At 40.4% G+C, this 22,850-nt stretch overlaps 2 protein-coding genes across 7 annotated transcripts in view; one reads left to right on the top strand and one right to left on the bottom strand.

Annotated features, from left to right (window-relative positions):
- LOC104365638 (sodium/hydrogen exchanger 9B2) overlaps positions 1–16,942 on the top strand; it is a 26,728-nt gene extending 9,786 nt beyond the window's left edge. For 2 of the 6 annotated variants that reach the window (XM_042807565.1, XM_042807564.1), the window contains 9 exons: positions 1,211–1,338; positions 2,219–2,394; positions 2,937–3,043; positions 4,080–4,229; positions 5,581–5,682; positions 6,432–6,540; positions 6,731–6,867; positions 7,847–8,549; positions 16,583–16,942. In XM_042807565.1, the coding sequence (XP_042663499.1) occupies positions 1,211–1,338; positions 2,219–2,394; positions 2,937–3,043; positions 4,080–4,229; positions 5,581–5,682; positions 6,432–6,540; positions 6,731–6,867; positions 7,847–8,068 (1,131 nt within the window). In that variant the 3' untranslated portion in view covers positions 8,069–8,549; positions 16,583–16,942. Of the gene's footprint in view, positions 1–1,210; positions 1,339–2,218; positions 2,395–2,936; positions 3,044–4,079; positions 4,230–5,580; positions 5,683–6,431; positions 6,541–6,730; positions 6,868–7,846; positions 13,299–16,582 lie in introns of those variants that run through there. The other 4 variants (XM_042807567.1, XM_042807566.1, XM_032988370.2 and 1 more) reach the window with 4 other exon arrangements.
- Positions 14,365–22,850, bottom strand: CISD2 (CDGSH iron sulfur domain 2). The gene is made up of 3 exons (XM_042807568.1): positions 22,623–22,850; positions 15,758–15,969; positions 14,365–14,728 (listed from the first exon to the last, which is right to left on the bottom strand). Exons 1-3 carry the CDS (start codon positions 22,723–22,725, stop codon positions 14,639–14,641), a joined length of 405 nt encoding a protein of 134 aa, XP_042663502.1. The 5' UTR covers positions 22,726–22,850; the 3' UTR covers positions 14,365–14,638.

The raw sequence follows: 22,850 nt of genomic DNA, 5'->3' as shown, positions 1-22,850 counted from the left end.
TGTACCATGTTGGCCCCTATCTGTTTAAACTTAAGAGATCACTTAAAGTTTGTCTAAAACTTAGGTCAAGTACAGCTAGTTCAGAGCAACTAAGCTGATTTTTCTTAACCAATTAAAACTAGGGAGTTGCCAGTGCTTCACATATTTAGGAAAATAGGGGTTTGTGATTCTTGAAAAATGCCTGGTTTCCTAGATTAGGATCATCTTTTTTTCCAAGACATTGAAGCATATATGAGCATGGACTGGGTGTTGGATGACCAGTTCTGTGAGACGGCTTTTCTTTCTATTCCGTGACAAATTTTTTTTGCCAAGGGAACTTCATCTTTGGCTCATTCTTCTCCCATGTGGCAATTGAAATTGTCATTTGGCTGCTGTATGTAGCAATGCTTTGATGCAGTTACAATTGTTTCTCATGTAATTTAATCTGTGAAGGCAGCGATGTCAGTTGCTCTGGTGATTCTCAGTCCTAATTATGTTGGGGTAAATTCTGCTGGTAAGAAAGTGCAACTCCTGGATTTTTTTATTTCCCCCCCTCCATGTCAAAATTAGAGACCTGTCCTAGCAGAGCCACATTTGTGACTAACTATTAAAGGCAGCCGTTGCAAGTAAATACTCTGGTTTAGAGCAATTTTTGAATAGAAGCTGCTGAGACAAATGGAATTTTATCTGCTCTGGATATCAAGTGAGAGGCAGCTGAAAGAGATGCTTGGCTCCTTGTGCCAAGTTTATGTAGTTCTACACTTTTCATGATTTGTTCATGGATTTGGGAATAAATTTTTGGGGGTGCTCATGCAATTCATGGGATTATAGCAAAATATTTTGTGGATGGAGCAAATGAACTCAAGTAACTGTGGGTAAGTCAGCTGTGTTTAGGGTGCACTTTTCAAATGGATCCCAGCTAGTCCAGCCTCTCACATTTAGTTTGCTCTGCACAAGAAGCCAAGCAGAATTTTCCGACACTCCTTCCTGTGCCATGCACAAACCTTGTTGAACCTAGATTCCGTGGGTTTCACTGCCACACTTGGAATTTTATATCCAAATCCAGTTGTGCTTGAGCCTATCTCTGGCTTAGGCCATGTAAAGCTGTCACATCCTGTACTGCAGCTCAGAGGGGATTCTTTTAACAAACCATATCAGATCACAAATGTATTTCCTCTCTGTAAAGCCAAGGGTACCAATACTAATGTCTGAATGTGCTTGTATTTTCCAGGCTCTTAAGAAGCTCAAAGCAGTCTGTTTACGGCTTTCTTTTGGACCGTGCATCTCAGAAACATGCACAGCTGCTGTTCTTGCCTACTTGTTCATGCATTTGCCATGGCAGTGGGGATTTATATTAGGGTAATGTACTCTCTCTTCTCCTGTATGAGGAAGGTGCCTGTTTTCATGCTACAGTTAAATGATCCAAGCGCAGTTAGTTCTCCACGCCAACTGGAGACCTCAGTTCAATGCCAGTTAGGAAGCTGTGCTTAGCCCCTGTGGTTGTTTGCTTACCATTCATGTCTGGCTCTGTGGCTAACTTAAAGGTCACATTTCCACGCTGTGGAGGAGTACTTGCATCATTGCTCTTCTGTGTTTGTGATCTGAGCACTTGAAGAAGGAAGGATGGTGCAATCCTTGAGTCTTTTACCACAACACAGGGGGCATTTAGGGACAGAAAACAATACCACAATTTGGAGACTCTTCATGCTGGAATTCAGAATTTCCTTGTAGAGATGCACATATGACAGTCTTTCTGTCACAAGTCAAGGGTAAGGATATGGCACGTTCTATTCGGGAGTAGAATCCTTGAAGAGGAAACCTTTTCCATCTAGTTCTATCTAATGGTCCAGACCCATACACTGGAGCAAGATGGATTAACTTCTCTACCACACACTGATTTGTATGAGAAGGAAGAGGGCTACTGAGTCCTAAGCATGTCTAGGCCAGGTTCCTAAATGGGGCAATCAAGGCATAAATCAGGGAGCATAACTGCCTTGCAGTGTGGACTCAAATCCTAGTCTGTGGAGCACTGTACTTTTAATCCTATTGAGTTGGGCATGAAGTAAGAGCTGATTACAAATCTGTATAGAAATATCCCTGCTTGTAATTAGCAGGGAAAGGTAAGGAAAATACCTTATGTACAGGTCTGTTAATTTGTACTTTAAAAGAATTGGGGTCAGAACGTTTTAAAGTTTTTTAGTTCAGTGCTTTTTAAGAGGCTGAACCTGTGTGTTTTCAGTTTTGTTCTAGGTGCAGTCTCCCCTGCTGTGGTGGTTCCCTCAATGCTGATTTTACAAGCTGGGGGATATGGGGTGGAGAAAGGCATCCCAACTTTGCTAATGGCAGCTGGGAGCATTGATGACATTATGGCTATCACAGGCTTCAACACTTGCCTTGGGATGGCTTTCTCTTCCGGTATGTTGGTTAATCTGTACATGGTGAAATCCAGAACAAACAGTAATATTTTTAAGAATGTGTGCTCTGTTATGACTGACTGGCTTGTAACTTAATGACATCTACTTATAAAATTCATGTATGGACTTGAATATTGAGAGGGAAATTACCCATGATCAAAAGTCTTGGTGTAACGTTGTCTGCTCTGAGTTGTGGGTCACGAGAACTTTCAGAGAACGTTTTTCCCTGTCTGCTCCCTTGGCTGCCAAGTCTGGTTCCTGCATGCCCAACATAATGCTTTCAAAATTCCCTGGGTTTGGCAATGTTCTTACAGTGGCTCTCTCTCTGGCTTCTCTGGCACACTTTCTTGGCATGAGCTTTCAGAGAGAGAAAGCTGCACTATCCAGTTCTTTCAGGCCCATAGGTTCCCTCCTGAACCCCTTTGCCCCCAAGTAATTTAAAGCAGACACTGTCCTGGAATCACCCTCATAGGTCGACAGTGTGGTTTATGTGTGAAGTGTCTGTGTATGGCTTACTGAACCTGTTTTTCTTTTGCCAAATAGGTTCTACTCTGTACAGTGTGCTCCGTGGAGTGCTGGAGGTTGCTGTTGGCATAGCAGCTGGGGGGATTCTGGGAATGTTTGTTCGATATTTCCCAAGCCACGATCAGGTAAAAACTCAGTAAAAAAAATAATTTATAAAATAGAGATTCTTTGCTAAGGTATGATGTTCTTAAGTTACTCATTTCCATGCTTCGTGTGAAGCTGTCTTTGGGGAAAGCTGTATAAAGCACTAACAGCTTCCAGGTTACAAAGCCTATCAAGTGAGGATGTGCTTTATAGGTGATTACTTGTTTACTGCAACAATAACAATGTATGATCTCATAGTCCTTACTGATGCAGACTTTGGAACACAGCTAACCATCCTGTTCTCACTACAGGTGGTAGAAATGTCTACAAATAAAGGAGAAAGGGTCTGACACCCGTTTCAGACAGTAAAATAATCATCAATTAGATTGATGTGTGACACATTTACTTCTATAAGATGTTTCCAGTAGGTCTAATAATAAAAATGAATAAAGCGGAGAGATTGTAGCCTTTAAGTGATTTGGCATATCATTAGTGCTAATTAGAATGTGTTATTTTCAATCAAAATTAAACTTACATAAAGTGGTAGATTAATTTACTATCAAGGAGCAATTAAGTTGAAAGAAAATTGCGGAAAAAAGTAGGTATATTCTGGACTACTGAAGTCAATTTGCAAAGCATCTATTGACCTTAGTGAGACCAAATTTTCTTATTATTAAATAACATAAGAAGTGTGATACAGGAGCTAAACAGATAAATAGAAATGGGGAACAATGACAGAGATATAACTGTCTGCTGTGAGACTGGATCAAATAAAACTAAACTGTCCCTGGCAAACATGTGATGTGTCCTCAGAAACATCCAGTGGCAAGGATTTCACCTCTGCTTGGATAAACTGTTCTAGTACTCGACTGAACAGGAATTAGTAATTAATGTCCAAAAAAACCCCCTCAACACAACTGATCAGTTCAAGTCTCACTTGAAAGGTTCGATTCTTTCACAATGGCTAATGGCAATTTTTATTTTCAAATTTGTATTTTCAAAATTAACAGAAGTAGCCTTTTTCCTCCATTTCTAAAAGAAATTTACTTTTTTGTTTGTCTCTTTCCTTGGCTGCAGGCATCTCTGGCATGGAAGAGATCATATTTTGTCCTTGGACTGTCCATGTTTGCCGTTTTTGGCAGCATCCACTTTGGCTTCCCTGGGTCAGGAGGGCTCTGCACATTAGTCTTAGCTTTTGTTGCAGGTGTGGGATGGTCTGATGAAAAGGTGAATATTTACATAAAGAAGCATACCATACCAAAACTCCTTTGAATATCCAGTCTGACAGGAGTTTGAATTTCTGTCAGGAGTGGTAATGGTGCATTTATAAAGCTTTAGGGGGTGTATGGGTTACAAAAAAAAAAAAAAAAAAATTTAGTTGTCAAGGCACTTGACTAGGTATCAAAAGCTTTATGTCCCAGCGCCGTGAGTGTCTGTAATACTTTACAGAGCCACTTTATGGTAAGATTTACAAACAGGTGTCCAAAATACAGTTGTGCACATGGCCTGAAGATCCTGAGGTTTTGTTCCCTGTGGTTTGGGGGTGGGGTGGAGTGGGGTGTGAAATGGAAAACAGTAATTAACCATTCTCTCTCACCTTTCCCAAATCTCAGCCAGTATATTCTGGATAAACTAGAGAGCAGGTTGTCCACAATCAATGCCGATATAGGGCCATACAAAAAACATATACAAAAGACTGCTTTTTAGTCACTTTTCTCATAGCTACTAAGCCTGCTTCCTCTTACTGTTGCTGCCTTGCTGCATTTCTGTACCTTGGCACATCTCACTGCCTCTTTTGCTTGATACCATCTACACTTTAAGGGCATTTTTCTCTCCACAGCTGTAGTCTTGCGACATGCAGCAGGAGAAGGGGAAAAGAAGAGAAAGGAAAGGGAATCAGATATAGCAGAATCCACATTATTATCCCCATCTAGACCCTGACTTCAGTGAGATCTCAAGGTTTGTTAAAACAACTAAAAAGAAACCATGGTTTCTATTTAAAGTATTACATTGTTGTCCAATTTCAAAGGACGAAAAGTTCATCTTGGGGCTTAACTACTTAAGGACATTACAACTGATAAAGCTCTCTATTGAAAAGTTTTTAAACCATTTCAGAAGGAAGGACCTTGAAAGAATACATGGAGTCTGTAAATGCTTAGTTTAAATACTTTTAATCAGTGAAGGAAGCTTTTCGGCCTTAAGGGTGTTGATTTCCAATGCCTTAGCTCTTTTTTATCAGATACAGTCAGAGATGTCTGCATACTGTATACTCAAGATATTACCAAGGTTTTCCCGCTCAGCTTCTCAAAGGCCATGGCCTCCTGCTGTCCCTGGTGGAAGCCACTTGGTGAATACTGTCCACGGAGAACAAGGAAGATTGTACCTATTGCTAGAACAGTTGAATGGACAGTAAACAGACTGAAATAATGCTAACATCTGTAAAGAGGATTATATTTTTTGCCAAAAAAATAAAAGAGTGAGATAACAAAGAGAAATGAGGCAAATAAAAAAGAACGTTTAGAAGTCTGTACATTTTCACCTCCTTCTCTCTAAGGTTACAGAAGTTTTTGTATTGCAGCCATCTACCATTCCACTGACTGAGGAGCAAGAGATGTTGCAGGATCAGTCCCAGAGAGAACACCAAGGACAGGCCGTGTCTAGGCCCTGGATTGATTATGAGGTGACAGAGCCCTGCACTTGTATTTTCCACACGCTCCAACATGAAGGTTCATTTGCTATTGTTGAACCCACTTAATTAGAAAGAAGTGCTATTAGATACGCTATGTGTACCCTTTCACATAAGTGGAAGATTCCTGTTTATCCTGGCAGCAGTTTTAAGAAAATTGTTAGGTGTAAAGTGCAAACACAAGGCAAAAAGATGGCTTGGCCCTTATACAGTCCGTAACACCTTTTCCTAGTATGGGATTTCAGACTTGCTCAGTCTAACTTTGCTCCTGCTCGTGTGGAGGCAGGCCTCTAAAAGCGGTGTGAGTGGAGTTAGGTCTTGACTGCATCTTTTGAGGGTCTAACTCTTCTCAGATACGAATGGAAGAACATGTTTAAATGTGCAGTTCCCAAAGGCTTAGAAACTTCATGGCAAAGCTGTTCAAATTACTTCTTAAATACCGAAAATCAACTATGCTTTATTTTTCTCCTCTTGCCTGCAAACTGCTCTGTCACTGTTCAAACATCAGTGATTTTTATATCTCTTCTTGAGATAGCAAGGATTTATTTACTAGTAGAGCTAGACACACTCTGACCTTTGAAAGGTGTGCAACTGATTTTGAATCTTTTAGTATTAGGTCAAAGGAGGAGCAATTCTGGACAGTCTTTAGGATACATTTCCACTTTGTCCTTCGATTAATGAAATGTTCTGCCTACTTGGTCATATTTTTGTGAATTTACAGATTATTTTTGTTTCCACTGCAGAGGGAAGTAGAAAAAATGGTTGCAGTTGCATGGAATATCTTTCAACCTTTTCTTTTTGGTTTAATTGGAGCAGAAGTATCCATTACATCTCTTAGGCCTGAAACTGTTGGTAAGATCGTTCACTAATTATCTCACTTTCACTATTGGCTTCCAAATAATCTCTATAAAGAAATGTAAAGCAAAGCAGACTACAGCTGACCCAAAACCCCCACCTTAATGCAAAGCTACAGTTTTAGGAGGCTTATTCTTCTCGGGCACCTATGCACAGAACAACTGAGAAGTGTTTGTCTTTGTTGCAGGGCTCTGTGTTGCTACATTAGGCATTGCCCTAGTTGTGCGAATCATAGCAACGTTCCTGATGGTGTGTTTTGCTGGGTTTAATTTCAAGGAGAAGGTATTTGTCTCATTGGCGTGGATTCCCAAAGCCACTGTCCAGGTAAACAGTCCAACATAACTTTCATTCCAGGTTAAATCTACTGTCCTTAGCAAAGCTCCTCTTAACTAGCACAGCAGTAAACAAGGAGAGGATCAGGCTCAATAACAGCACTGTAGTATACGGACAGTTTATATTCTCAACCACCATAAATCTGCTTGAAAAGTGCATGGAGAGCCTCCTGTGTGAAGGTGTTTTGCTTGTATCCTGGGTTGTACTCTTACTAATGAGAGCAAATTGTACATATATCACAGGAAGTTTAACAGTTTCTCAGCTATTGCAGATTAGTGGGCCTTTACATACAGATTCTGAGAACACTCAGAAAAGATAGGAGCATTTCCCTCTCACACATGACATGTCTGCAGGGACAGTCATACCAGAGGCTCAGAATGGGTTTTCAGTTTGTGGTCATTTGGTAAGTGGTAGTCTGACAGCCGTAGTGCTAGAGAAGCCTCAGGCTGGCTGCATACCTGCTCCTTTATTTCAGTGATTGTTAAATCATTTAGACTTTGCCTCAATAGCATGATTACTTGCAAATTAAAGTTCATAATCAGAACAGGCAAGGATTATTGCAAGATTTTTGAACTAAATTTTCAGAAGCTGCTACTAGTTGACTGCTGTCAGGACACATTCTCAAAGTCTGGCATTTCAACAGCTACAATATGCAGTATACTGGTCCGCTTCATTAATCACACACCCTCCAGAAATGTGGATAAGATGGCAGCTAAGCAATGTTCTTCACAGGAGGGAACCACCCAGATAAAGTCATTAGATTAGGAAATTCAACATGTAGCCAAGTGAAAATTGTTCTCATAGGTGTAATACAACATTTACTTTTCTATGTGCTGCCTAGAAACAAATGGGTTGAATGTACTAAAAATGTCAAATTTATGTTAAATGTTGACTGACGATTAGTCCCTTTTTTCCTCTTTCAGTGCTAAAGGTTATTTGCTCCATCTCAGCAATGTTTTCTTTCCTGCAGGCTGCAATAGGTTCCCTTGCCCTGGATACAGCGAGAAGTCATCAGGATGAGCAACTGGAAAAGTATGGAATGGATGTACTGACAGTAGCTTTCTTAGCTATCTTGATCACTGCTCCAATTGGAGCCCTGGTTATTGGCTTGGCAGGGCCCAGGCTCTTGCAGAAGGCTCAGACAAATAGCAAGGAGGATGAGGAAGGTGTTGAGGTTGGAGAAGAGGCATAGGCCTGTGAACCTTCGTAAGGCAGACATCTACAGGAATATGGTCCTTCAGCCCTTACACTTCTGTTGAGTAAACACAGCATGTCTGTAATCTTTCTGGAGGAAACCAAAACAAGTGTGTTACATCTGCTATTTTAAAAGCAGCCCTGGTGGCGTTTTATAAAATATTTTTATGTGTTGACGGTGCCTTAAGAGATGAAAAAGCTGAACATACAGTGAATAGGCTGGCCAGGCAGTGAGTCACTGAGAAGTTTGCAGTCAACAGTTACTTGAAATGTGTGGGTGTGAGGCCAGGGAGAGGATCAGAATTGTTCAGGCATGGAGTGGAGTCTTGAGGTGGAATATAAACAGAAGAAAATGGAGACTAATGTGAATAACTTCTTCATGGCTGAAACTGGGCTGTGAGATGACAAGTTCAACAGCTGAAAGAATGCGACTTCTGAATGAGAGACTGCTGACACACAGTGAATGAGTCCTGCCACAGGTTGGCGATTCCCTCTCTTTCCTCATTCGGGTTCCAAAACTTGCATTTTCCTATTAATGTTCTTCCTCACAGCTCATGCACTCCTTTGTGCCTTCAAGGGATTGTCAACACTGGTCACAGCAAGAAACAGCAGTGGCACTTATATGCCAAGAGACAGTTGGGTCCATCATGGTCTGTGATAAAACAGGTGTTGCTGGTGCTGGTAGAAAAAATGACAGAGCTTGAAAATGGAATGAGGGTTGTGGGGAGGCTGTTAAGGACTGGGAGAGGGTCATATGGGATTGAGTTGGCTTCTTCTGCACCTGTGTACCTCAGCCTTTGCACAACATGATGTCAAGGAAGGGAAAGCCAGCTCTTTGCCCACCGGGAGTGGCTATGTTCTTGTGCTGGCCACTGTAGGACACAAAGGAGAGCGGTTTTCAGGTGGGGTTTGCTGGCAGGGCAAAGCCAAGGTGGCAATGAGTTGTCCCTTTCTTCCTCAGCTCCTTTTGGGAAGCTTGGCAATAGCAGCAGACCTCTTCTTAAATCAAGATTCATGGGTCAGCAGTGATCTCCTGTTGCTTTGTCCTAAGTTAATACTCATCAGGCTGAGAAAATGCCACGATCAGGTCATTCTCACATTTGCATTTGAATAACTACAGCAAAGAAAATCAGATATTTGCTAAAAATATAGCCAGTTAGTGCTCACTTTTCTAAGAGGAGACTGGCTGGATTCATTGTGGAGAGTGAAGGCCTCTCAGATTTGCCAGGGCATTTTTTACCTCTCACTGATGCAGAAAACTAATACACTTTAAATAAAGTCTTGAAAATGAAGTGCTGAGGAGGGTGATACAAAGTGAAAGAAGCCTCATTCTCACCTACCTTCAGAAAGGTAGGTGAATGCCGCGTGAAGGCAGGTGTTGTGAGGAAGCAGTGTTTAGGACACAGAGCTAGCACCCTCAGCACGTACCCACAGATCCTGTGGGTCTTTCCAAAAACACAAGTGTGCGGCTGTGGATCATAGTAATGACTGGCAACACTCGAGTCAAACATCTTGCCAAAACATTTCACCAGGGGGAACAAAAAGATCAAATGCAGTTTTCTTCATTTTATTTAATATAGATGCCTCTTGCACAGTCAGTTGCAATATAGTTCACATTTGATTTTCCCATTCCCTGATGAGTTTCCTTTCTCTTCTTGACTGCCCTAAAGCCAGGAGTAAACCTCTCTGTTGATCAAAATCCTGTTCCTGCCTTTAGCTTTGGTATCAGTTAGGGTTTAGTATTGACAAATACCTGTAAATCTTTCTTACTCTGCCATGTTTTGTACAAGTCCCTAGCTCCAAGTAGGTCATTCCCAGCTCCATTCTGAGGCATGGAGTCAGTACAGCATCCCTCAGAAACTGGAAGTTTTGTTATTTTTCAGTATGTTAAGACTGTGCCTGTAATCAAGGTGGGCAACACCTCCCTGCAGATTTCTACGCTGCAGTTCACTGAGCTCATTTTATAGGATACCGTATAGAATCTGTTTGATGTGTATAGCTATTCTGGGCATCGGTAAGTAAGAATTAATTCTATTTTATCTTTTACATTTTTAATACGCAACACAAAGATGTACCTAAATACTTTTGAAGAAAACTATCCAAAACTGTGTTATTTGCAGTGTCCACATCTGCCTCTGTATACAGATTAATTACATCTCAGTATGTGTGCCTGTGCATATGCCTTCCTCTTCAAGCCAAAAAGAAAGCTTCCTGAGAAATATTTAAGGTTCATAGCCTGCAATTCCAGCACAGTGATAAAAATACCAGGAAATTATTGGTCAGTTTTCCCCTAACAGTTGTCAAGTACAGACATTTTTCTTACTATACAGACTGCTGTTCACTCTGCTTCCTCGGGGAATGTAGAGTTCATGTTTGTCCCCTGACCAGAAAGGAAGATGCTTTCACACAGCGCACTGATGAGTGGTTAGGGTGCTGTGCTTGTTGGTTATTGTGTCAGCTATTGACTTCTGTGCCTGTTCTACCTACTTTGTATGGCTAACAGAGGCACTCTGTTACTTAAATAGGGGTAGTGTTAATATTGCATTTGGAAATTATTGTTATTTGGAAAGTTATTGTATTGTAATAACAAATTGTAATGTCTGTAAACCTAATTGATAAGATGAGGGAATATGGTGTTCAGTTCATCAGTGACTGTCTATAATTCTACCTAAGTAAAACTTACAGGAGTAGAAGCTTTATATTGCTATAGTTTTACAAGAAGTAGAATCCTCCTGCAGGGAGTGATCACTATGCCAAATTTGGAGTCTGTTCAATAACACACATGTGATGTGTAAGAATTATAGCCCTTTAAATTTGAACACCACCTTAAGTATGCAGGCAAACCTCTGACAACCACCCCTTGTTCATGATAGCCTCCAATACTTGCTGACCATAATAGCATCTCATAAATTGGATTTATCATCTTCCCTTAACCTCAGCGCACTCTCAATTTATTCATTAGATCACTCCCACCATTCCAAGTGCTTGAATAGCTGTACCAATGAAAAATGTCATCTTGTTCACTAATCTAAACAAAACTGAATCAATTTTCCTTTCCTCACTGCCGTATGTGGATGTTTCTCACAAGACCCCATTCTCCCAGCTTTTATTAAATCTTCAGAAAGAATCATGTTGAAGCTATTACCTAGATCTGCAGTTCTAAAAAGAAAAGCATTAATGCTTTATAATGCTCCTCTCCTTGCCTTCCAGAGAGGAACGAAACACTTGCATCTTGTCATGAAGAGAAACGTTACATTGGGGCTCAGAACCTAAGAGACTCAGGTTTTTTAATAAGTATCGTGACAATTCCAGCTGATTTTAAATAGCAGTTAACTCTGAGAGATACAATTTCAGTTTTTATCAGTTTGGGCCGGTGAAGTCATGACATTTAAGACCACCTCCCTTTTAACAAAATGCCATGAAATCATTCATTAATAATGAATAAATTCAAGCCAATAAAATCTTTATGCCATGCCAGTCTTATTTGCAGGAAATAAAATTTGAGCACAATGTGCAGTACACTAACCAGAGGAGTCCCCCTGTCACACAGACACGATCACAGGCATAGCGTGGGAGGGCACCAAGCACAGTTCCAGAAGGTTCCCCGAGAACCTCTGCAGCAGAAGGGTCTGATGGCACAGCACGTTCCTGGTGGCCAGCAGCGGGCAGAGTTACAGCAGGCAGCATATGGGAAAAGACTGAAACTGGCCATCTGGAAGCAGGGAGTCGCACAGGCCAGGGGATGCAGTGATAGTGTAATTATAACCACTGTTTTCTCTTGTTTTCAGCCAAACTCAGCCTTTTAGGGAATTTAGACTGAAGTCTAAATTTAACTGTGAAACACTCATGGTGTAATACAGTCACAAAACAATGAATGATAGTTTTCATATTTTGCTTTTTAAATGAGTGTGAGAGATCAGATTTTGTGCCAGCTGCACTTCAATTACATTCACTTTGTCTAGTAGTTGCCACAAGTCAAGACATCTTTCTCTAAATGTATTTGTTTTACAAGTTTATTTGTAGTCTACTGTAACTATTGTTAAAATTCATAGTCAAAAGAAAGGTAAACATTACTGTTCTTGTAGAGTAAAAAGGCATGTCGCGACATGCCAAGTTCAGCTTCCCCTGATTTTGCATCCAGACTGTGAAGACCTGGTCTACTGCCTCAGTCCTGTTTTTTCTTAGCATTCGGGACAAATTTATCCCTTTGTGTGAACTGTGGCAAGGCATGACCAAGCACATCCTAGCAAGTAACTGGTTCAACTCTCTCAATTGCTGGTGAGATACAGGGCTCTGCAGAGGCTTCAGTGCTTAGCTGTCTATCCCTGTAGACTTTTGATAGATAATTTGAACCAACTGGTAAATTCTGTGAGATTTTCTATAGAAAATTCTGTGCCCATGAGAGACAGTATTATCTTGACAGATTTTTAAATGCAAGGAAATGGTCATTTATCTGGCTTGTCATCTTCATTTTATTATTATCTCATGGAAATTATTAAAAAGTCCTTTCTACAAAGAGCTGTGACTGAGTGCTGCTACTGCAGGCCCATACTACAAATGTGTTCCATTCCCCTATAGACATAAGCAAAAAGAAACAAAACCCCACCCCTGTTTGTTCCATAGCCACATTTGTAGATAGTTTAGCAGCAATCTCATCTAACAGCAAGCAGGGAGAAAAAAATAATTGCATAATCAAGCCATGCTAGAGCTGGAGTCAAGTGGTTAAACCTCACACTGTTGTTTTCCTTTTAGAAGAGCTTTGTGGTAGAAACAAAATCAGTTTTTCTGTATTACTTACTCTAACGGCATTTGTCCGAGGAGAGCAAGGGAAGTGAAAATAGGATTGATGTCTGAGAAGCAACCTATGTACTTCAGAGGAAATCAAACTATTTGAATGCAGAAGTATCCTGATAAAAGCTGGAAGTGCATACAGACTTTTATATAACAACAGCCTGCTACAATAGCCTGTGAATTCTAAGGCCTGAAAAAAAATTAAAGACAGGCTTTTGCATTTCACATAGCAATTTCTTCACCAAACCCAAGAAAAGGGACTTGGTGTTCAATATACCGCATCTATAAGTGAAGATTAAGTATAAGACACTTAGTAACATTAAGTATTTTCCTTTGTTATAAATGTTGTATCGTAACACAAAGTTTATGGTTTGTCCACCCATTAAGGTAAGACCACCATGAAGCATTTAAACATTAAAGATTGTACTGTGGCTCTATTGGATGCTTGGTAAAAGCAGGCATTTAACATAGCATCACATCCTGATCTCCCATCTTTTGCTGCAAGGCAAGAGGTGAAGGTACCTAGCACTACAACTGTTACAAATGCAGGAGGAATGATCTACCTTAGTTTTGGTGCTGCTGCTGTGAGAGCCAGTATGTGAGAACTGCCCTCTGACTTGCTTTGGTTCAGCACTGTGGTGATCAGCTTTGGCAATGGCACACCGCTCCAGGGCTTCCCACCTGCCTAACAATGGGTCACATGAATTGCTGTTAAGAAACAGCTGAAATCTGCCTTGGTACGATTTTCTAAAACTGTAGCATGGATCAAATTTTTGTTTTTCAAATTATGGATATAGTCTTTCATTGGAGAATAAAGCACTTGGAAAATTAATTAGAAGTCTAGCAATCAGTTAAATAGCAATTATTTACCTGCATCTGAAATTAAGCCATTCCAAAACAAAGCTCTGACTTGCTCAAATAATGATTTCAATGATAAGGAGCCAAGAATACAGCTCAGTTCTGCTTTCTTGGTTCTGTCATTTAACTAATTCCTCCCGTGAAAAGTCTCCACTACAAAAAGTAGCAGCTACAGTGCAAGTGAACTGGCCAAGAAGCAAATTTGTGTTTCCTTACAAAAGCTTGTGAATGATCAACACAGGGGCCTGCAATAAAGGGATGTTGTTAGTGGTTGACCTGCCCAAGGGTTTAGGTCAGGAACTGCAGCACTCCACCTAGGATGCTGTAGGAGACTTTCCAGCTGTGTGGGGTTTGTCTCAGCTGGGTGGCTTTGCATGAGACTAACAATTTGCCCGCTTAGGCACTGAACAGGCCAGACCTTCACTTAGCTTAACATCACTATGCTGCCTGCCCTCAGTGGCACGTTTAGGTATATTCACAAAGGATTCGTTTAATATCTTTTTCACCTCACTTAAGTGCACTTAAATTTGTTGTTGAAAAGCAGAATAAAACATGGCTTCTCAGCAGAACAAAATCAACAGAGGTACGCTTCTCTCATTTAGAAATAGTGACAGTTTTATAATTACATGTTCATACAAAAAAGGCTTAATCGTAGGAAGTCATTTTATTGTTGAAATAAATGACTTATTTACAGAGATAGCTACTTTACAGTTTTACAAAGCAGACATAATTCTTCTCAGAATAAAGTATCAAAATAGTGGCAGATTTAGCACTGTCTAAACGCAGTTTATTCCAAACAGAAACCTACAGCAATCATTAGACTAAATCATACCAATCACATCATAAGATGCTGGCCCTTGCAACTACAACGGTATAAAAAGACTTTTTATCAGTCATGATCTAGTGGATCGAGCATCTCCTATACTTCTTTCTTCTTGAGTATTAGTGGACCTACATTATCTCCTGTTAATTCATTGTGCTTGTTGTGGGAGCCATCACAGACAGGGAACTGGAAGAAAACATAGATGAGGAATTAGTATAACTCTGTACAGCAATTGCATGGTGATTTTTATACTTCTTCCTATGCCAATGGCACTTTGATAAAGTTGCTAGTTCCTTCTACTATGTCCTGTTTCAACATCAAACTTACTGTCAGACACAGGACACATGTTACTAAGGAAAAAAACCCACTGCTAACAGGTCACTAAGTTTGTGGGGACCTAAAGTAGTTGTTCTTAGACAAAGCTAGAGACAAAGCCTTTTCTATGAATGAACAGCAAGCAAAGCAGCCATTGCAGCCACAAATAGTTTAAGGTTTATTGCAGAACTAGTAAAAGTGCTCTTAATACATTTAGTCATTTTCAACCAGAAAGTACTGTTTTAAGGAAAGCCGAAATACTTTGCTGAAGTGATTAGTCTGAAGTGAGAGTAGTTGAGAGGGTTTCTTAGGTCCAGGGTAGATTTTTTTCTTAAAACAGGAAAATGGTCAGTCCAGAGAAGACAAAAAAAAGAGTGCAGTGAGGACATTCAAAAGAAAGAAACTTAAATGAGGTGAAAAATACTTTTACATCTAGTTGATTTGGGTGATATGGACTATTCAAACCAGTCATCTACTGGCTGCTCTGGGCTAGATGGGGATATGCTCTCCCTCCCCAACACAGGTCCAGCCTTACTTTCTTTCTAATATGAACAACCTTCTAAGCATTGTTTTTGCAAAACAGTTATCTTCTAACTAGTTTTAATATATTTCCAAATACTGAACAAGGTTTGCTTGATTTTAATCTACTCACAGGTGGTCAGTCTGCAAGTGTTTCTAGAAAAACCATTCTGTGTTTCCTACAAGTTTCTACAGTTTCTTTCTGCATGTAGATAGGTTTACAGTGGAGAAAAATAAGAACCATGCCATTCTCAAAAACCAGGAACATGCCCCAACTCCAGAGAAAAGCAACAGGTCAACATGTAGCAATTCAGCACCAAAGCACTGATAAAAATATGCAAGTTTCAATCTCTAATCCTACAGCAGCACAAAGTGTCTCACCGTCTTAGAACGCCAACATCTGCAGTAAGCTTTAGTGAGGCACAGATCTTCGATGTTTATTTCATTCACAACTTTTGGATTTTCCTTCTGGATCTTGAGGTTAATCAAGCTATCCTTTTGCTGTTTCTTCTTGGGGAGGAACGGACGAACAGCGAGGTAACCGAGCAAGGCCAGCACGCCCAGGAAAGGCAATAACCGCAGCCATTCTGCAACTAAAGACAGGTGGAATTTAGATTGGCTTTTGACACCACTTCAGTATGATACAGCATCAGCTACTTTCAAATGGCTTAGGCTTAGGGTAGGGAATGGCACTGCCCAGTCAGCAAGGCTCTGAGTGAGGGCCAACAAGCCTCTGGATAAGTCTTCAGATGAAAGAAGACCCAGATTAAAACCTGGGTTTTACTGTAGCCAAGGTAAAAATTTGACTCCGAGAATTTAATATGAAGTTTAGTTTTAACATTCTGAAGGATGGCTCAATGGAATAGAATAAATCCAAAACACATAAATGACATACTGAAAGAGGAACCCTAAAATTACAGGGGTTCTGCTCACCCGAGGTAAATCGACACCGTGTACCAGCAAACTGGGCAAGATGACATGCAGGAAGTATATTCAATGCCAGCATCTTACAATTCTGTAGATGAATACCAATTCAGTATATTTTATAATTAAATTTTTAATTGTTTGTTTCAGATTTTGAGCTGCTCGAAGTTTTCCTCATTTTATCTGTTCCTAGTTTTTTTAGAAACTTTTTGTAGAAATGGTGCATATTATTAGGTAATTGCTATCAAACCCTTCACCAATCTTTTTTATTTTGTTTTTCAGAGCTCTGTTTGGCCAAAGATCTGCCTAAGTTTCTGCGATACACAGAGAAAGAAAGAGTCCTGAGATCAGGTAAGTCAAGCCACAGAAAACTGCTTTTTACCAAACCGAGGAGCTTGTTTTAAGTATAGGTAAGAGATTCAACTATCCTCTGCAGACTTAGCTACCTCGCTACATCATTATAAATCTTCTAGACATTCTGATGAGAGAAAGACTTACTGGACTTTTAAAGAAATTCATCAGTACCTGGCATAAGATCTATATATACTGAAGGTGGATCCACTGCCAGCAAAACATGTTGTGACAATACTCCACTGTAATTTAAGTACCATGGTACAATAAAGGAGAGAGCATTTTTGTAAATTTATGGAGAATACATTTAATCTAAACACTCTTATAGAAATGGAAGAGAGTTTAAAAATATTTTAAAATGAGAAAGAAGTGTAATGAACTGGAACACAAATAGCTGCATAAGCACTTTGTAAGACAAGGCACTGTAATCAAGTTCCTCTTTTAAATGATTTAGGATCAGAACATAGCAAAATTTTGTTCTACAGATTGCTTTTTGAGATTAAGATGTACGAGAAAGGAAATGCAATAGAGCAGGCTAAGGGTGCTAGGTAGGCTGCACCTCTCAGAAATTCCATTATTCTGTATAGCTTGATTTTATCTGTAACAATAGAGCACATGTTCACGCTAATGCTTTTCCAGTTAGAGCAGTGGCTTTTTCTTAAGAATTTGCATTTTCTGGAAATACACCTTGTAATGAAAATACTTTGTAGGACTAGTTTTATGTTCTTTGAGCTTTCTGTAACCTTTGATGTGAAAGCCACACTTACTGCATTTATCTGGAAATGCACCACAACTGTGTAAGTGCTAAAGGCACTGCAAGAACTTTCAGCAGTCTTTCCACACCTGCATTTGCAACAGTTTCTACACACAACAATTAACAAAATTTGCTAACAGTCATTGCAATAAACTAATCTCTGTTGCTCTTTTCTCAGTTCCCCCAACAAGCTGTAAGCCCTAAACAATCCACAATTAACACCAAGACACTTAAAAGTTTTCAGTTACACAGAGTACTCAGTTTCTCAGACAGCAGTGCCTGCTTATCTTTCCAGTCTATCATTACTGCTACAGAACACCCCATCAATAGGAATCCAAATGCACTTTCTGACCTTATGTGAAGAACTGACTTGGAATGTACTTTAGAATAAAGGAAAAATATATGGTCACTTAAAATTTTCCAAATTGAGTATCTAACCTGACCTGGCAAAGAGGTTGATCTCCACAAAGCTACTCCAGGACAGAACAGACATTCCAACAGGTGCACCATAACCTGGGCACCTGTCAAATGAATACAGCTGGGCTAAGATTGACACACCGAAAGGAAATGTCTCACATCAGAATTAAACATTGTTAAGAGACCTGCAACTAAACAGTAGGTGGCATCTCAGTAGAGCTTGAAATTCACTGATATGACATCAAAACCAGACCAGTATGTCTACAGGAGACTCGTAACCAGTTGGTTTCATCCAAATGAAACAGGAACATGATAGATGTAACCTCTGGGAAAGGAAATTACAAACAAACAGGAATAGGAAGTACAAGGATATTATTATCACGGTTATTATTTAATATTTGTATCATGCTAACTGATAAGGAGTTTTGTCCTCGCTAGCCAATTATTTCTTTACATATTTCTAATATGGGAGTCTCTGGAAAGTCCCCAATTACACCAATGTGTACACTAACCATAAACTGACTTGTTATTGCCAAAAGACTGACAGAAGCTCATACTTTTAGATTGAAAAAAAAACAACATGAACATGTTTTTAGGGCATGAGAGGCACGATCCTGTCACAAAGTAAAAAAGTCACAGATCTTTGGACTGGGTGGGTAAGGGTAGGAGAAAAGCTTTACCCAAATTAATGCAATGATATATTCCTACAACTGTAAGCTGCTCAGTGTTTCTGAAGCCATTCATACCTTTCTGAAGCAGATGTAAGGCAAGTCACAAGACTGTATTTTCACAGCTGATAACTCAGAATTCAGCAATTACATTGACTCTGGAGATTCTTTATCAGTTCTGCTGCATAAGAAGAGGCAATCTTTGGAGCCAGAAATGGCGAGCAGAGTGTCGAAGAGGTTAGTCTTCAAACTTGGCTTGTGTTAGACAGAGACCAATCCCACAGAGAAGTCCTGGAAAGTATCAGGAACATCACTGAAACAGGAATGCCAAGAGAGTTCCAAGAAGCTGAGGCCATGGACCATAGGCCACATTTACTTTTTCAAGGATAGGCTGTCTTAACTTTTAGTCCAACAGTAACAAGTCCAAAAAAATAAGAAACACATACACTGTGAACAGAAAGGGACTGGCCAGCTACTGAGAGTCAAATCAAAGCAAGTGGTCCCTGCTTGTCTTTCACCAATTATTCATTTGGTATCTTTCACTTTGATTTACGTCTCAGCTAACTTTTGTGGAAATGACCCTATGCAGACCAAAAAGCAGCTTCTTGCAGTACAGCTCAACTAACTGCAAGCCAAAATTTTAACAATTATTAGCTACCAGTCAAAATGAAGATTGGAACTGTGACTGTATATTCTCTAAACTGATTAAGTTCTTCACGCAAATTCAAATTACTTAATTACATTCTCTTCATCACTAATAAGAGTTCTATCCTAACTGTTTTCTGTTGTTCGCTTGGGTCTCTTAAGGGTGTTCTCATTGCCACACAAACTAAACACAAAAGACTCCACACACCACTTCAGTGTGTATTAGCTTATGAAGGTGGAGGTGACCATCCTTTTAGTGACACAGCATACCAAATAAATAAAAAGCCAAAGCTACAGGTAGGTTAGCAAGCCACTCTGCAAATGCCAAATTTATGGTTCAGAAGAGTTCTGAAGACTATTATCATGGTATCACCCTTCTTTCCCTTGGTACAGTAAAAGATGATCCACAAAACTGTTCCTGCCTGGCAGCTTGTTACATTAAAGCCCCTCTTAACATGTAGGCCAAGCATCACAGGACTGTGTCATGTTTATGGAAAGAAGCCTAGCACCTAGATTCTTACAGAAACCTTGACATTCTGACCACATGCTATTTTGAGGTGAACGTCTACGCCATTTTAATGACATGTACCAGGATAAAAAGCAATGCAAGCATGAGACAACACTTCATTTCAGTGACCTTGAGAAGGGAAGCGTAAAGCAGCTATAACAAGAAACTGAAAAAGGCTTCTGAGCAGCAGCAGCACAATTTAGATACCCACTTTCAAACCCAAGCTTAAACATTCTTTCCTTCCTCCCTCATTGCTTTTATCTTCGGGAGTTTTGCACTAGATGTTAACAGTCTTCCTCTCTCCAAGAAAGCAGTTTTCCATTGTGATTTGGTGAGGTCACAACAGACAAGAGGCGTCTCAAGATTTTTAATCAGCACACTATACAAAAGGATCCCCCCTATGATTTTGGCCTGTTGTTTCTAAAACTGATGCAAAACAGGAACTGAAGTTGCATCTGCCTGGAAGCTAATGAAGGTTTACAGATGCAATAAAAGAGCTAACAAGCAAAGGACTGCACTGTTCCAGATTTGGGTTCTGACCTGCCTTTGTGAATAAGGTCTATGATAGCTAGTGTTTAATAGTGCTGGTCCCTGACTAAGTTCAGCAGAAGCCACCAAAGGACAAATACTAATGCACTTAACGAGTTTTAAGATGAATATTATTTCTCACTTTCCAAAAAAGAAATATGCTTGACATGTTTAATATGTCATTTGCCAAAGAATATGCTCCTCTATAATTTGTAGTAGTAGTAGTAAGCACAAACAGAATATATTATTCTTATCTTCTCTATTGTCTAGTTGTCTTTCACCAACAGTAATTCAATAGATATGATCCTGTAAGTTATCGCTGCAAAATAACTTCCAGAATTGGGAATCCCCGGTTCTTAGAGGCTTATGATTTTAGGACAGGACAAGTGAAGACCACAACAACCATACAGAAGAGGCAGCACTTGCTGAAGCAATTCAGTTTTCTCAGATGAAACTTTAGACTGACAGCAGCTCTGAGCACAGATAAGTACAAAACTCTTCAGTGAGGTTTCAATGACTTTCAATAACTTCTAAGCACTAGGAGAGGGTAATTTTTTAATTCAGGTGCCTAGGATGTATTCTATGATTTCTTTCTGAAAAGCCCCACCACACTACATTTAACCCTATGCTGTAACTTTAAGCACCTTGTAAACTTTTGCTGCTTTTTCCTCCATTTTCATTCACATCTACCCTAAGTAGAAGATATACAAGCAACACAGTAGATATTAATCTAGCCTAGCTGACTGTTGAAAGAAATGAAAAAAATGTGTAAAAATGTTGTGTCTATAGCTATGTATTTTTTATCGTAACTCTGTTTCCCCATTTTAGAGTGTTTAGCCCAAGACCAGTCAAAAAAATCACTAAGAACTAGAGGCAGTGGATTTTTTCAGGTACACTCATTCTGGATTCTACCAGGTCTCAAAGCAATTTCGGACTCTGTTCCTTCTTTTACCATTATTTAACAGTTTTGGGACTGATATTTCACGTTTGGTCTCCACTTAAGGTTTCAGTCGTTTGCTTCTTGCCCCCCCTCCAAATTCAAGGAAGCACCTGTCAATGGGGTAAATACATGACAGCAAACCCGTTCTCTCCCATTGATTATTCTATTAAAAAAAAGTTCTGACCAGACATTTTCAGAATAAACTATAATTACTACTACACAGTGTGAATACAGAGACTGCGCAACTAATCCTGTTACAGAAATGTATGTTTGGACAAGTGAAGCAAGAAGAGATTAAACTCAAGCATTACTAAACAAATTTTAAGTACAACTTGTGGTTAAAAGAGCAATGACTTAAGTGGGAAACGGCCAAATGCTGGGAATGTGAGAAGCTGCATTGTTCTGTAGTTTATTGTATCCCCTTCTTCCCAACTTAGTAGGAGCTGAATTTCTCTATTCAGTAAATACATTTAACAGCATTTTCAGATGAGGGAGTATTGCGGGGAAAGAACAGTTCATTTAAAACGGGTTTCCTTGTTGTGGAAAAGATAATGAGACTTCAAGTTTACAAGCAACACAAACATGCTAGAAGAAAAGTACTGAAATCCATTTTTAAATAATTTGTGCCTGCTCAAAATCAAGTAATTTTCCAACGCTATTAAAGACATATACCTTAGTGCTGCAAGATAAACATACAAGGTTGGTTCTATACTTTGAAGGCTTTTTCTAGTTACAGATTTTCTGTTAGAGCATTCTTCTTATCACTGAGCTAACCTTGTTATCTGATACTACTCGAGGTTCTGCCTGTACTGGCACTGCTGAGCCTAGGCTCAGATAGTTCCCGTTTGAAAAGCACTGAAATGCACTAAAGAATTTGACAGTATTTTGTTTTCTTTCTTGTTTCCTCTGTGATAGGGCTATGATTAACGAATAGGTATTTTCACTCCCTCACCCAGAAAATCATCATAGAAATTACTAAATAAAAACAATCCCTACATTTGTGTATGTAGCAGCTGCCCAGAAACAGATCTGTTGTGGTTTTTTAAACAGTACAGACCCTCTCTTTAACCTTTTAAGCAAACGAATATGCAGTGTTTTAGGCCTTCAGCTAAAATCCCATTTTCTTTTATGTGCACGGCCTCTGACTTGCTGGTACTTGCACAGAGAGAAATTTTAAGTGCAGTGCAAACGAGCTGGGGCCGAGAAGCCTGGTACGTTTTACTCCATCCCTACATAACGGCATCTTAAAAGTCGGGTAATTTTCCTGCAACAGTTTAACGGCGCTTTAACAGTCGGGGTTCCCCCATTCTGTAACAGAGAACTTGTTTAGCGCGGCCGGGGGAAAGCGAGCGATGCCTGGAGCGAGGAGCGGGAGCTGCAGCCCGGCGCGGGGCAGGCCCGGTGGCCGCCAGGGTCCAGGCAGGAGCCCGCTGTCCGAGCCGGCCCCGCCGCGCCCCTCACGCCACCCGCGGCCGCCGGAGGGACGCGAGACCCCCCCCCCCCCCACCTACCTGTGAGGCGGATGAAACCGCCGACGCTCTCGGGCAGCGGCAGGCGCTTGAGGTAGGCGGGCAGCTGGACCTTGACGATGCGGGCCAGGCTCTCCAGCACCATGGCGGCGGCCGTCGAGGAACCGGAGAAAAGGCTCCACCAACCACCGACACCCCGCAACGAACGGCCGCCGCAGCGAGCCGCTCGCTTCCTCGCGCGACTCCCGCCGCGCACGCGCAGCGGGGCGG

The sequence above is a fragment of the Tyto alba genome, unplaced genomic scaffold (genome assembly GCF_018691265.1).
Source record: "Tyto alba isolate M040663 unplaced genomic scaffold, T.alba_DEE_v4.0 Super-Scaffold_6, whole genome shotgun sequence".
NCBI classification, from domain to species: Eukaryota; Metazoa; Chordata; class Aves; order Strigiformes; family Tytonidae; genus Tyto; species Tyto alba.
This window is presented reverse-complemented; position numbering and strand designations above follow the sequence as displayed.